The sequence below is a fragment of the Arachis ipaensis genome, chromosome B03 (genome assembly GCF_000816755.2).
Source record: "Arachis ipaensis cultivar K30076 chromosome B03, Araip1.1, whole genome shotgun sequence".
In the NCBI taxonomy this organism is placed as follows: Eukaryota; Viridiplantae; Streptophyta; class Magnoliopsida; order Fabales; family Fabaceae; genus Arachis; species Arachis ipaensis.
In genome coordinates, this window is record NC_029787.2 from 17,179,158 (window position 1) to 17,192,367 (window position 13,210).

Below are 13,210 nucleotides of genomic sequence, written 5' to 3' on the forward strand. Positions count from 1 at the left end.
AGATGCGAATTAATATCTAACAGTTATATGTATCCATTAATGTTTGCAGGTAGATATCTTCAAAAGACAAATTTATACATGCAACAATATATTTATAAATTTATGTAATCTATGCTGATTTGAAATTTACAAACTTTTTTTTGGTCTATTCTTTGGTATATATAGTTTTTCTTTAGCAACATACATAACATTCACATTAAAATTTTATGGTTTAGATGTTTCCATTCAAGAGGGTGAACACTGGATGGTAATTTCCATTGACAATCGCACAATTTATTACTTGGATACCTATTTTGATGATGGCAAAATTTTTCAACGTTAACGTATTATTAATATGCTAATATGGCTAATAAAAAATTTTTTAAGCTTGATTTATTTGTAGGATATTAATTCGCATGTCTCTAAAGATATAATAACACATGTTATGAAGAGAGAAGTTTTCTGGTTTTAGAGAGAGAAGAGGTTGTACAAAAATGGAAGAGTTAAGTTCAAAAAAAGAAGGCTAAATACGGAGATTAAAGGCGTAATATATAGCGCAATGCTCAATTCAATCGATCGTGTTACACTTTCAATCGATTGAATAAAAAAAATTCATATTTTCGTGCAAAATTTAATCGATTGTGTTATACTTCCAATCGATTGAATAAGAAAAAACTCATATTCCTGTGTGAAATTCAATCAATTGTGTTGTACTTCCAATCGATTGAATATGAAAAAATCTATATTCTAGTGCGTAATTCAATCGATTGTGTTATACTTTTAATCAATTTTTTGACACCACTCATTTCTTATATATCAATCGATTGGTGTCAAATCAATCGATTGAATTAACAGCAAACACAATTTTCCTAAATTTTAGGGATGTAAGAAAAAAAATTCGTTGATTCACATTACCAAAATATTTATGGAGGTAACGATTAATAGAAGATCTATTTCGTTGTTGTTTCTAATTGTTAATAAACATAAATAACGAATAATAAAATAATAATTTATAAAATAGAGAATAAATTTTATAATTGAATAATACATAAAAGATTAATTTGTAATTAAAAGTAAATAAGAACTATTTACCAAAGATAGAGAGACTCAAACCCGCGACTTCTTAGGTGAGTATGGGGAGACTATGTCATTTGAGCTATAATAGTCCAAACCTTATGGGACCGTCAAATTCTTTGCCAAGTCGCACAGATATTAAGTTGAAGAACATAATAGAATAAAGTATACTTTTTGTCCCTAAAGTTTGGTAAAAGTTTTAAAAATATCCCTAAGTTTTATTTTATTTTAATTTTATCCTAAGTTTTTTATTTGCATCAAATATACCATTGACAACTAATTTTTAAAAAAATTTAAGACCAATTCAACAACAATTTCATAAGATCAATTCTCAACACAAACAAATCAAATATAATTTTCATGCATTATTATTAGATTTGTCTTAAAGTTTTTTGAAAATTTAACTGTTGATAGTATATTTGATACAAATCGAAATTTTTTGGGACAAAATTAAAATAAAATAAAATTTAAAGATATTTTTAAAATTTTTAACAAACTTAAATGATAAAAGATATATTTACCCTAGAATAACCATGAACCAAGTTACAAGTGTCATATTATAATATAGTTAAAAATATTGACTAATTTTTATATTAAGACAATTAGTTATGACAACTTGTTTACAAGTTATTTGGTTGGATGTCTTTTTGTCTCCATAAGAATAGTATAAATAGGTAGTTTGACTTTAAGTTTATGTATATTATTTTGTTAAGAGTTATGAGTCATAATTAGTGAGTGCTAGAGAGAAAATTATTGAATTTTTTTTTTGTATATTGCGTCTCCACATATATTTTGTGTACTACATTATTAGTCACTCTTTTAGTTAGAGGAGATTGATTTTGTTCTTTTAGGTTGTGTTTGGTATCTTCTCTTGATTAAGTGTGTACATCATTTGGTTTGGTACATTTTGTGCATAAGTGAGACTTGGTTTTAGATAGAGTATCATAAATTACCACTTTTTATTTCGTTAAAGATTTATTAGGATAGAGTGGTTATTCGATTTTGTAATTTTGTTATATCATATTTCTTTAGTAAAATATTTGGTGTTCTTTTTGTGTCAATTGTAAATGTTGCGCTTTCGTTCGCACGTTCCGTTTTCTAACTTTAGTATCAGAGCTCTAGGTAAGGGTGGCAGGCAGACTAGCCCTCTCTGACACGCCCCACCAAAAGCCTGCCATTTGGCAGGATAGCCCACCCCGCCCCGCTTAGTGAGGTGGTCCCAAATTTCTATCCCGTCCCATCGGCGGATTGGCAAACTAAGTCTATCAATTTTTTTTGGAAATTATTAAACTATTAAATATTAAAAATAAATATCTAATAAATATAATCATTAATCAAGTATTTTGAAACAAAATAATGAAATCAAAATTATCTAAAGTAGAACAAATATTATCCAAAACATATAATTAAATATTGTCCAAGTCTCTAATTAATCAAAGATAGTTCAAATTATAATTTTTAACGTAGGGTTTATTATGTTGGGTCGGGTTTATAGTATTAATATGGGTTTGGGTAATTTTTTATTATAACTAAAAAAAATGGTCGACCTGCCGGGCAAGCCCATCCCGCCCCGGCTGAAACCCACCAAAACCAATGGGATTAGGTGGTGTGGATTAGTCAAGCTTCTTTATTATAGAAATTTTAAATTTATATCCTAACTTGCCTTTTTTGGTTAGTTATGCGAGCCAGTCCAGCGGGTTTCAACTCGTTTGTCGTTTCTAGTTCTAGGTTGAGTTCTGAACCAATTGTTCAAAGATGTATTGCATGAAGTTCGAGATTCAACAATTCATTGCTTGGTTGCATCAACTTTAAAATCTGAAAAATTCATAGGATGGCAATGCTTACACAACAAGGTGTTAGAGCAGCACTTGATGGCAAAGAAAAAAAAACCTAATACTATAAAAGATGATGCTAAATGAAAAAGCATTGATCAAAAAGTCCTCTCCATGATTCATTTATGCATTACAGATGATATATGACGAGAAGTAGATATTGTGAACAAGGTCATTAGAATAAAAATTGTTCTATACTTAAAAAGAAACGAAATTATTTAAATGTTTCAACAAATATTATTGAAGATGGTGGAGATGCTCTCTAGATATCTAACTCATTGGTGGAATTTTCGAAGATGTTATTAAAATTGATTTTGAGGTAAAAATTGTGAAGAAGTCAAAATTAATTTTGATTTATCAATGTGTTAGAAATGAATGTGCACAAATTGCACAAATATCAAGTTACACAAATATCAAATTGATAAACATAATAGAATCATCATGAACTAAGTTGCAAGTGTCTGGTTACAAGTGTCATATTATAATATAGTTGAAAATATTGACTAATCTTTATTGGTAATATTAGAGGGACAAAAAAAAAACAGTTAGAACTTATTTTATTTAGTATTTATTAATTATCACAATAATTAATTAATACTAAATAAGGCAAATTATGATTGTTTTTGACTAATTTTCTTTAGTTACTAAACATTTTCGAATCTTTATATTATGACTATTAATTATGGCTACTTGTTTGCAAGTTGTTTACAAGTTGCTTGGTTGGATGTCTTTTAATTTTTGTTTTTACAAGAATAGTATAAACAATTATTCTCCACGTACAAGCGTTTTAGCTATACAAGTTATACAAGTCCACATACTCTATCTTACCTCAAACGCGTATCTTCTTTCACGTCTATTCCACACGTCTTCCTAATTTAACAGATTTTTCAATAAACGCGCGAATATATGAAATCCTTTTTCGAAAGGATTTTATTTTCTTTTTCGAATTTTCTCTGCATTTTTCGTGCCTTCTTTCTGCGTTCTCTTTCGTGCGTTTCTCTCTGCATTCTCTTTCGGAATTTTCGTGTGTTTCTCTCTGCGTTCTCTTTCTTCGTTCTTCTCAATTTCTATTGTTTTTGAAATCAAGCTCTGAAATCGTTTTGTGGATAACAAATGATTCAAGTTCAGATTGTCAACTCAACTAGAGCGAAGTGGATTTTGAATTTGAATCCAATGAAGTCTCTAATGTGGTTCAATTCCAGTTAATATTTTTAGTAGTTTATGATTTCTGGAGGTGAATAATGTTGTGATTCTTGCCTGTGAAATTTGCTGTTCATTGTTGATTGTTTGAATTATATGTAATGTAATAGTTCCGATGAATCTATTTATATCAGACTTTCAGGTGTAAATCAGGAATATTTGGGTGTAAAGTGGGAAAGTTTAGGTGTATTTACATGTTCTGACTCTTTTCAATTGACCAATGGTGAATTATCTTATTGTTTTAGTTGAATTATTTTAGTTTTTGTTTGATGATGAGTCATAAATCTAATTTTTGTTATTTTTTATGATAATTCTATAGTTGTAGTTGCATTCTATAGTTGCTTCAAAGAAAAAGAAAATGAAAGCTCTAAGCGAGGTAAAAGTGATGTTCTTTAATCAAGGTGGGGTAATTGAGTTTATTATTGTTAATAGTTTTGCTAATATGTGAGTTTATTTTTTCGCAGTTGAACCTTTTTCATGGCGGATCAGTGGTGCAATCAAATTCCAGCCAATATCATGGACATGTTATGAATTATTAGTTCAGAGATTTAGTAGCACAGGACAGGTTTTGGGGTGTAGAGTGACACTATTTGGGTATACCGATGAATATTTTTTGGTGTATTTTGCATGCTCTTATTTTTTACATTCTCTTTTTTTATATATATATTTTTGAGATGCTGCTGTTTGTGTTGGAAATTAGTGTCTTGAAGGGATTTGTTTTAAATTTACAATACATATACAATTCAATTTCTAAGGAGGGTAACAATTCAAATTTCTGAACTCCCATAACTTCTGGTTATATTTTTCATGGAAATATGTAAGCACGTAATTTGGGTGTATTCCGATTATTTTTTAATGTATTATAAAAGTAATTCGTCATATTAGTATGTTCTGTCTTGTTTCTCTTTATTTTTTTGAACCTGTGATTAACAATTTTTGAATACAGCAGAGACAGCTTCATAGAAGTTTATTTATGAAAACAAAATTATAATAAGATTGAATTAAATATTCACAAACTATACAAAAAGTGTTCAAACTATTCACAAATTACACAACATTCAAACTAATCACTGTCAATATCATTTGAATCTATTTGACAATATAGACTCAACAATGCTGCAGAAGGCTTAGACAATCTTATTGCTTTACTTTCTCGAATGTCTCTAAGATATATGTGCTTACATTGTATTTTTTTTCCAGCTGGGTTATTGCTTGCCATTTTTATTGTAAGGAATAAAAAATATTGTTAATAAATAAAAACATCATCAGTTACACTCAAATCCGATGGATATACACCCAAATACTAGTTAAATATACCCAAATATCAACCACATACACCCAAGTACCAGTCACATACATATTTATTATTTTTTGGATTACACGAGATTATATGAGTTCAAAATCATATACAAGTCAACCAAACATACATACAATGATACTACAAGCGCAAGCACAAGCACAACAGCACCAGTTACACTCGAACACGCGTGATATATATTCAAATACCAGTCACATACTGCTGTATTATATGAGTTCAAAATGATACTACAAGCGCAAGCACAACAGCACCAGTCACACTCGAATTCGATTGATATACACCCAAATACCAGTCATATACACCCAAATATGAGTTCACTTGAAATACAGTCGAAAGTTTATATGTATACAAACTCACTTTCTAACATGCAAACATTTACAAAAACAGATGAAAAAATACGTTAAACCATTCACGAAAGAGTATGTAAAATAGTTATCACCGACTTGAACAGTTTTACAAGAACAGTAATATCTACTTTGAACCAATAACACATAATGAATCTACTTAATAAACCGAAATACGACAATATAGTGTTTCGCGTTTAAAATGAGAAAGAGAAAAGTGAAAAACCTCGAAGATTAGTGAAATAGTACCTTGAATAATCTTTTGGTGTTTTTTGATGGAGATTTTGAAGTTTTCTTATTGATTTCCTTGAGTGTTGGCGACAATTTTGACGGTTTCTTTAGAGTTTTTGAACGTGGTTTGAATCTTGATGTTTGTGGTTTTGATCGAGGAAGAAGAAGAAGCGTTTTTCATAATGGTGAGTGACCCTTGAGTGCGATATGAAAACTGTTGAGTAGCACGCGTGTTAACACGCTCTTATGAGTGAGCATGCTTTTTGTTGGATTTTGTCCAATTTGTATCACTTGTAAGACAAAAAGATTTGTTTATGTAGTATAACTGTTGTATAAATAGGTAGTTTGGCCTTAAATTTATACATATTATTTTGTTAAGAGTTATGAGTCATAATTAATGAGTGTTAGAGAGAAAATTATTAAATTTTCTTTTGTGTATTATGTATCCACATTTATTTTGTGTACCAAGTCATTAGTCACTATTTTGATTAGAGAATATTAGTTTTGTTCTTTTGGTATTTTTTGTTGTATTTAAATTGAGTGTTACACTATTTGATTTGATATTTTAAGTGTAATTAGGACTTAATTAGTTTTGGATAAAATGTCACAAATTACCACTTTGTATCTCGTTAGAGATAATTTAGTTAAGGTAGAATGATTACTCGATTTTATAATTCTGTTATATCATATTTTTTTAATAAAATATTTAATATTTTTTTGTATCAATTGTAAATTTTGCGTTTTTGCTCGCACGCTTTGTTTTCTAACCGTAATTAATTAACATGTTTGTGTAAATTTTTATAGTGTAAACTCAGGTGCAGTCGACTTCACGTGAAGTTGATAACTGATGATCGTTAAATAATTTAACTGATTTGACTAAATTTTTATCTAACGGCTCTCAACTATCAACTTTACGTGAAGTCGACTGCACCTGAATTTTCACCAATTTTTATTATCATTTGATATATTTCATTGAGTATCAATGAAAATATTTTCACTTTTAATTGTTCAAACACTACAACACTAAACCTCTTTGTCAAAAACCGTTTTGTTGGCTCGTTTAGAGACAAAAATTACCGACAACATAAAACACAAAATAAAAAGGAGCTCGCTAACTTATCATTTATTTTTGAAAAAGTTTCTGCAGTCGAATGAAGTAAGTGTTAATTAACTACTATTCCTAAAGGTTCCAAGATCCAACACAGTTCAATTTGCAATAACTTTAGGGTGACGGCACCATCGCAGCAGCAAATGATAGGATTTAAGATACATACAATGATAAGACCATGATTGAAACCAAAATTTACTTTCTTAAATACCATCTTAACTTGGTGATGATCATGCCAGAAACTTATATTATTGTGCCATGATTCAATTTATAAAAGGAACTATGCCACAAACATATAATTAAAAAGGGTGATGAGCAAGGCTCTATATATAAGACCCACATAAATTACATAACACCCAACCTTTTTTCAGATATGTTAATCATTCTGAAGACAAAATAAAGAAACCTAAATTGCACTTAGCTTCTCTTTAACAACTTCACATGGAAAGGGGTGTACTTCTCATGCATCTATATTAGTTCTTTAGTCTTTACCTTTCTTTTTGGTCGGTATTTAATTGTTAATAAAGAAGAATTTGGTGAAATGCATGTGTAAATGGTAATTGTGATTTTAAATAAAATCGCTCATGCAATTTATCATTTGAAAAAACTTAACGGCCAACAAGTTTAATTTATATTTGTCAGCATTTTTATAATTTTATGTATGAGCTTTTCTTTTATGTATGAGCTTTTCTTTTAAAAAAAATATTTAATATAAAAATTATACGCATAGCCAGATTATTTATCCTATGATATTAAGAAATTAAAATTCACCTTATTTGACCTTTTTAAAGCATTGTTACACAATTATCACTCCAATAATTTTGAGCGACAGAAGAAGCCCCACTATATTTTATTCTAATTTCTTGGGACCAATTCGGATTCTGTATGTTCTTAGCTAAAGTTAATATATTTATTATTAGGGGAGCAAGGACATTTCAATGGGGTTTAACTGTACTATTGTAGTGAGAATATAATAAGGTAAGTACAGAGTAATGTCATTATCAATCCCTACCCGTGAAAGTGTCGAGTAATTTTCAGTAATGATTTCAGCTGCTGCAAAATTGTCTTTTTTTTAACATCTTCCGTGGAAAAGAGCTATGAAAAAAAGAGAGGTAGAAAAAAGGGAAAAAGAAAAGAATGATATTTGGATTTGTGTTCGGTCTAAAGTGCACTTCCTAGTTTGTACTTTACGATTTGTTTGAACGTAGGGAAGAAAATAAAAAATAAAATAAAATTATGTATGTGTTATTTGAATGAATTTAAATAAAATAAAATTTAAGAATAAAATTAAATAATCCTCAAGTTGCATATATAAAGTGTATTTTTAATTTAATTCCAATATTTAACTATATAATCTCTAGAAACAGCGATGAGCTAAAGAAATATACACGTAAAAGATAAAAATCAAATTTTTTATTGACATTAAAAAATGTTTGTAATAAATTATATATTCATTGAAATGGAACAAATTTAAAATGGTGTAATATATACGAAAAAATTATTTATTATATAAAGTTTATAAAAAATATCTTTAAGACCAATTCTAAACTTCTCTAAATTATAGTTAGTGTACTCTTCTGATTTCTAATATAACTTGTACTTTACTTATCACTTATTGTAATAAAAAATTAGGCTTTTTTTTAAATATATTAGTCTCTATTTAGTTTTAATTTTCTGTGTTGTTAAAAAATGTTTCTAAAATCAAATCCTTTTTAACTTTTTTTTAATAATTGGTTTACAAATTTTGTAAGAGAAAAATATACTTTATATCTTTAATTGTCTTAATTTTTTAATGTTAAATTTCATTTCGTTTAGATTTACTTTCAACATTTTATTTTGTGTTAATTTTATCCTTATTTCAATTTAATTAAAGAAAATTAAATCCTAATAAAATAAAATTAAAATTAAATAAAGTTAAATAAAATAAAATTTAAGAATAAAATTAAATAATCCTCAAGTTGCATATATAAAGTGTATTTTTAATTTAATTTCAATTTTCAGTTATACAACATTTTAAATTATAATATTTTAAATTTGTTTCATTTCAATTACAATCCCATGCAAGAATCTATCTCTCTTAAGTGCCCTGCTACTAGGGTTTTTCAAAAAGTACTCTGGTAGGGTTTTGAGGTTAATCCTTATTAAATTTCTGTGAGTAAGTCTCATACGATTTGATCATGGCAGCATCTGCTGTATTTCAGGGGTTAGAAGGAGCATTGGAGGTACTGGAGGAAGACCAAATTATTCAATTTGGGGAGGAGGATATAAAGGAAGGTTTGGAGAAATGTACAAGAAGTCTAGTTGGGAGATTAATGGCTGATCGTAAGTTTAGTGCTGGTACGTTAGAGGCTGCTCTACTTGCAATCTGGAGACAGCCGGTGGGCTTCAAAGTTTTGGATCATGGTGGCAACGTGTTTCAATTTTTCTTTGAAAAGGAGATTGAGATGATTAGGATTGAGAATGGAGCCCCTTGGCTATTTAAAAATTATATTCTCAACCTAAAGAGATGGAAAGGAGAAGATTCAATAGTGGAAACTGAATTCCTAAAAGTGCCTATATGGATTCAGTTGTGGGGTTTACCGGAATATTGTAAAACGAAAGAATTAGGTAGGAAGCTAGGGAGAGTGATGGGGGAAGTGATGGATGTTGACTTATTTATTTTAAGAGGAAAAGAGGAGCAAATAGTTAAAGTGCAGATTGGGTTGGATCTCACAAAACCATTGCGAAGATCGATTAAGATTGCAGGGGGAGATAAAAAGGTGATTGAACTGCAAGTCAAATATGAAAAAATAGGAAACTTTTGTTACTATTGTGGATTCTTGGGACACGAGGCTCGCAGATGCAGCAAATTCTTTGAGGATTCAGCGGCAGGGAAGGTTGAGGAAGAGAAATCAGCGGCAGGGAAGGTTGAGGAAGAGAAATGGGGGCCTTGGGTCAGAGCTGAACAATTTGGAAGGAGGGTTAGCTCCCAAAAAGAGAACCAGAACCCACATTCTGACCAACAGTCAGAGAAGAAAAACCAAAGAGATAGAAAACCAACTCCGTTAAACCTAATTAAAAGCTTTGCAAGTCTTTCAGTTAATGAGGCTAACACGCGAAAAGGAGTTGAGGATGATGAGGTGAAAAGTGGAACACAGAAAGAGAAGAGAAGTATTTTGGGCCTTGCTGATCAGCCAGTTCAGGAAAAGCAATATAATAGTGAAAAAGTAGCACAGATGGAGAATAGAGAAGAAAATTCAGAACAGAATTATACCTCAGATGGCATACTCTCTTTTAGTGCTTCGGCCAATTCACCTGAGATCAAAGGAAAACTCAAGTTGAGTTGGAAGCAGATGGCAAGGAGAGGTAAAATGGGTAACAAGGTAACAGGGGTTAAAAGGAGAACAAGGGAAAAGGAGGATATGGCAGCAAGTAAGAAGCATTGTTCGATAGAAACAAGTCAAACTGAGAAGGGGGAGGGTGCCGCCCAACAATTGGCACCCAAGGATCCATGAAGATGACAATGTGGAATTGTAGGGGTTTGGGGAAACCCCTTACAGTTCACAACATTAAAGGGATTGTTAAATCCCATTCCCCCGAGGTATTGTTTCTCTGTGAAATAAAAAACAATACCTCGCATGTGGAGAGGGTGATTAAGGATGTTGGTTTCTCGAATTTGTTTTGCTTGGACCCGATTGGACATGCAAGAGGGTTAATGGTTGCTTGGAAGGAGGAAACGAAGGTGCAAATCAAAGCTTTTGAATCTTTTCTAGTGCACTTTGCATGGGAGGATAGTCGAAATGCAAAGACATGGGAAGTTTTTGCTGTGCATCTCTACACAGATGAAACAATTAGAGAAGCGCAGTTCGGACAGCTACTTCAGATTATGGATACTTCGGGAGAGCATCGATTGGTGGTAGGAGACTTCAATGCTATAAAGGCCCACCATGAGAAGGAGGGAGGGAGGATGAAATCAGCATCATCCATTCAGAAATTCAATGATTTTATTAATAAAGCTGAATTGGTGGATATGGGATATGAAGGCAAGAAGTTCACATGGAGTAATAGGCAGTTCGGAGGCAATTTTATTCAAGAAAGACTAGACAGAGCACTTGTGTCGACGGAATGGAGAGCAGAATATCCAAACGGTTTCGTATCTCATTTGGATGGTACAGGATCTGATCACTGCCCCTTGCTCCTTAATTCAGAAAAGGAAGAAAGAATGTCAAGAAGAAGATTCAGGTTCCAAGAGCGTTGGTGCGATAAAGAAGAGGTATCAAATATTGTTAAACATGCTTGGGACTTGGAAGTAGTGGGCTCACCCATGTTCAAATTGGCTACAAAACTAAAACATTGCAAGCATAAATTGTTTGAATGACAAAAATCAGCAGATTCAAATTCAAAACAGCAGATCCGAAGAGTGCAGGGGAAATTGGAAGAAGAAAAAGAAAAAGGAGCAGCTGCAGATGGCACAGTAATAAGGATATTGGAGGCTGAGTTAGTAGAGAACTTGGAGCAGGAGGAACGATTTTGGAAGGAAAAATCTCGGGTGCAATGGCTAAATTGGGGTGACAAAAACACAAAGTTCTTTCACTCTAAATTTCAGTCAAGGTGCCGGAGGAATAAAATCCAAGAACTCGTAGATGACAGTGGTAATGTGGCCTCTGATCAACAAGGTATTGCGGCTGTAGCTCAGGAATATTTTGTTAATCTATTTACTTCTGACAATCCAAGGGAACCTACGGAAGTTTTAGAAGAAATTCCTACGAAGGTAGATGCTCGCACAAACCGAATGCTCACTAGAACAGTAACAGACAGTGAGATTAAAGCAGCAGTGTTTTCTATTAATCCATTTTCAGCTCCGGGAGATGATGGGTTTACAAGAAAGTTTTTTCAATTTTATTGGGAGCTAATTCAGAAGGATGTAATTAGTGCAGTCAAGAGTTTCTTTTTAGGAGGTAAATTGTTGAAAGCTTTCAATCATACAAATATCTGCCTTATTTCGAAAATTAGAAATGCTAACACTATGAAGCACATTAGACCAATCAGCCTTAGTAGTGTTTTCTATAAAATCATTTCTAAGATTTTGGTACACAGACTACAACATGTAATGAATCAGGTGATAAGTGATACTCAGAGCGCTTTTATTAGAGGAAGATTGAGTAGCGATAATATTTTAATTGCGCATGAGTTTATGCATTTTCTGAAGAATAAGAGTTATGGAGACTATGAATTGGCTCTAAAACTTGATATGAGCAAGGCTTATGACAGGGTTGAGTGGACTTTTGTGTGGGAGATTATGAGCAAGATGGGATTTTGCAAAAAGTGGATGGACTGGATCAAAGAGTGTGTGACAACAGTTTCTTACTCTGTTACTGTGGAAGGTCAACCTCATGGTTTTTTTAAACCATGTAGAGGATTACGTCAGGGTGATCCTCTCTCCCCCTATCTATTTTTGTTCTGTGCAGAGGGTTTTTCCCGTCTGCTCCACAGAGGAGAACGGAGGCTAGAATTTTCTGGTTTGAGACTGAACCCCAGATGCCCTAAGGTCAGTCATTTATTCTTTGCAGATGATTCTATTTTGTTCAGTAAGGTAGATGACAGTGGTAATGTGGCCTCTGATCAACAAGGTATTGCGGCTGTAGCTCAGGAATATTTTGTTAATCTATTTACTTCTGACAATCCAAGGGAACCTACGGAAGTTTTAGAAGAAATTCCTACGAAGGTAGATGCTCGCACAAACCGAATGCTCACTAGAACAGTAACAGACAGTGAGATTAAAGCAGCAGTGTTTTCTATTAATCCATTTTCAGCTCCGGGAGATGATGGGTTTACAGGAAAGTTTTTTCAATTTTATTGGGAGCTAATTCAGAAGGATGTAATTAGTGCAGTCAAGAGTTTCTTTTCAGGAGGTAAATTGTTGAAAGCTTTCAATCATACAAATATCTGCCTTATTCCGAAAATTAGAAATGCTAACACTATGAAGCACATTAGACCAATCAGCCTTAGTAGTGTTTTCTATAAAATCATTTCTAAGATTTTGGTACACAGACTACAACATGTAATGAATCAGGTGATAAGTGATACTCAGAGCGCTTTTATTAGAGGAAGATTGATTAGCGATAATATTTTAATTGCGCATGAG

The 13,210-nt window shown here is 31.7% G+C and overlaps 1 protein-coding gene across 1 annotated transcript; it reads left to right on the forward strand.

The window, feature by feature from the left end:
* Positions 9,264-10,580, forward strand: LOC110269396. The gene has a single exon (XM_021117193.1). It carries the CDS (start codon positions 9,264-9,266, stop codon positions 10,578-10,580), a length of 1,317 nt encoding a protein of 438 aa, XP_020972852.1.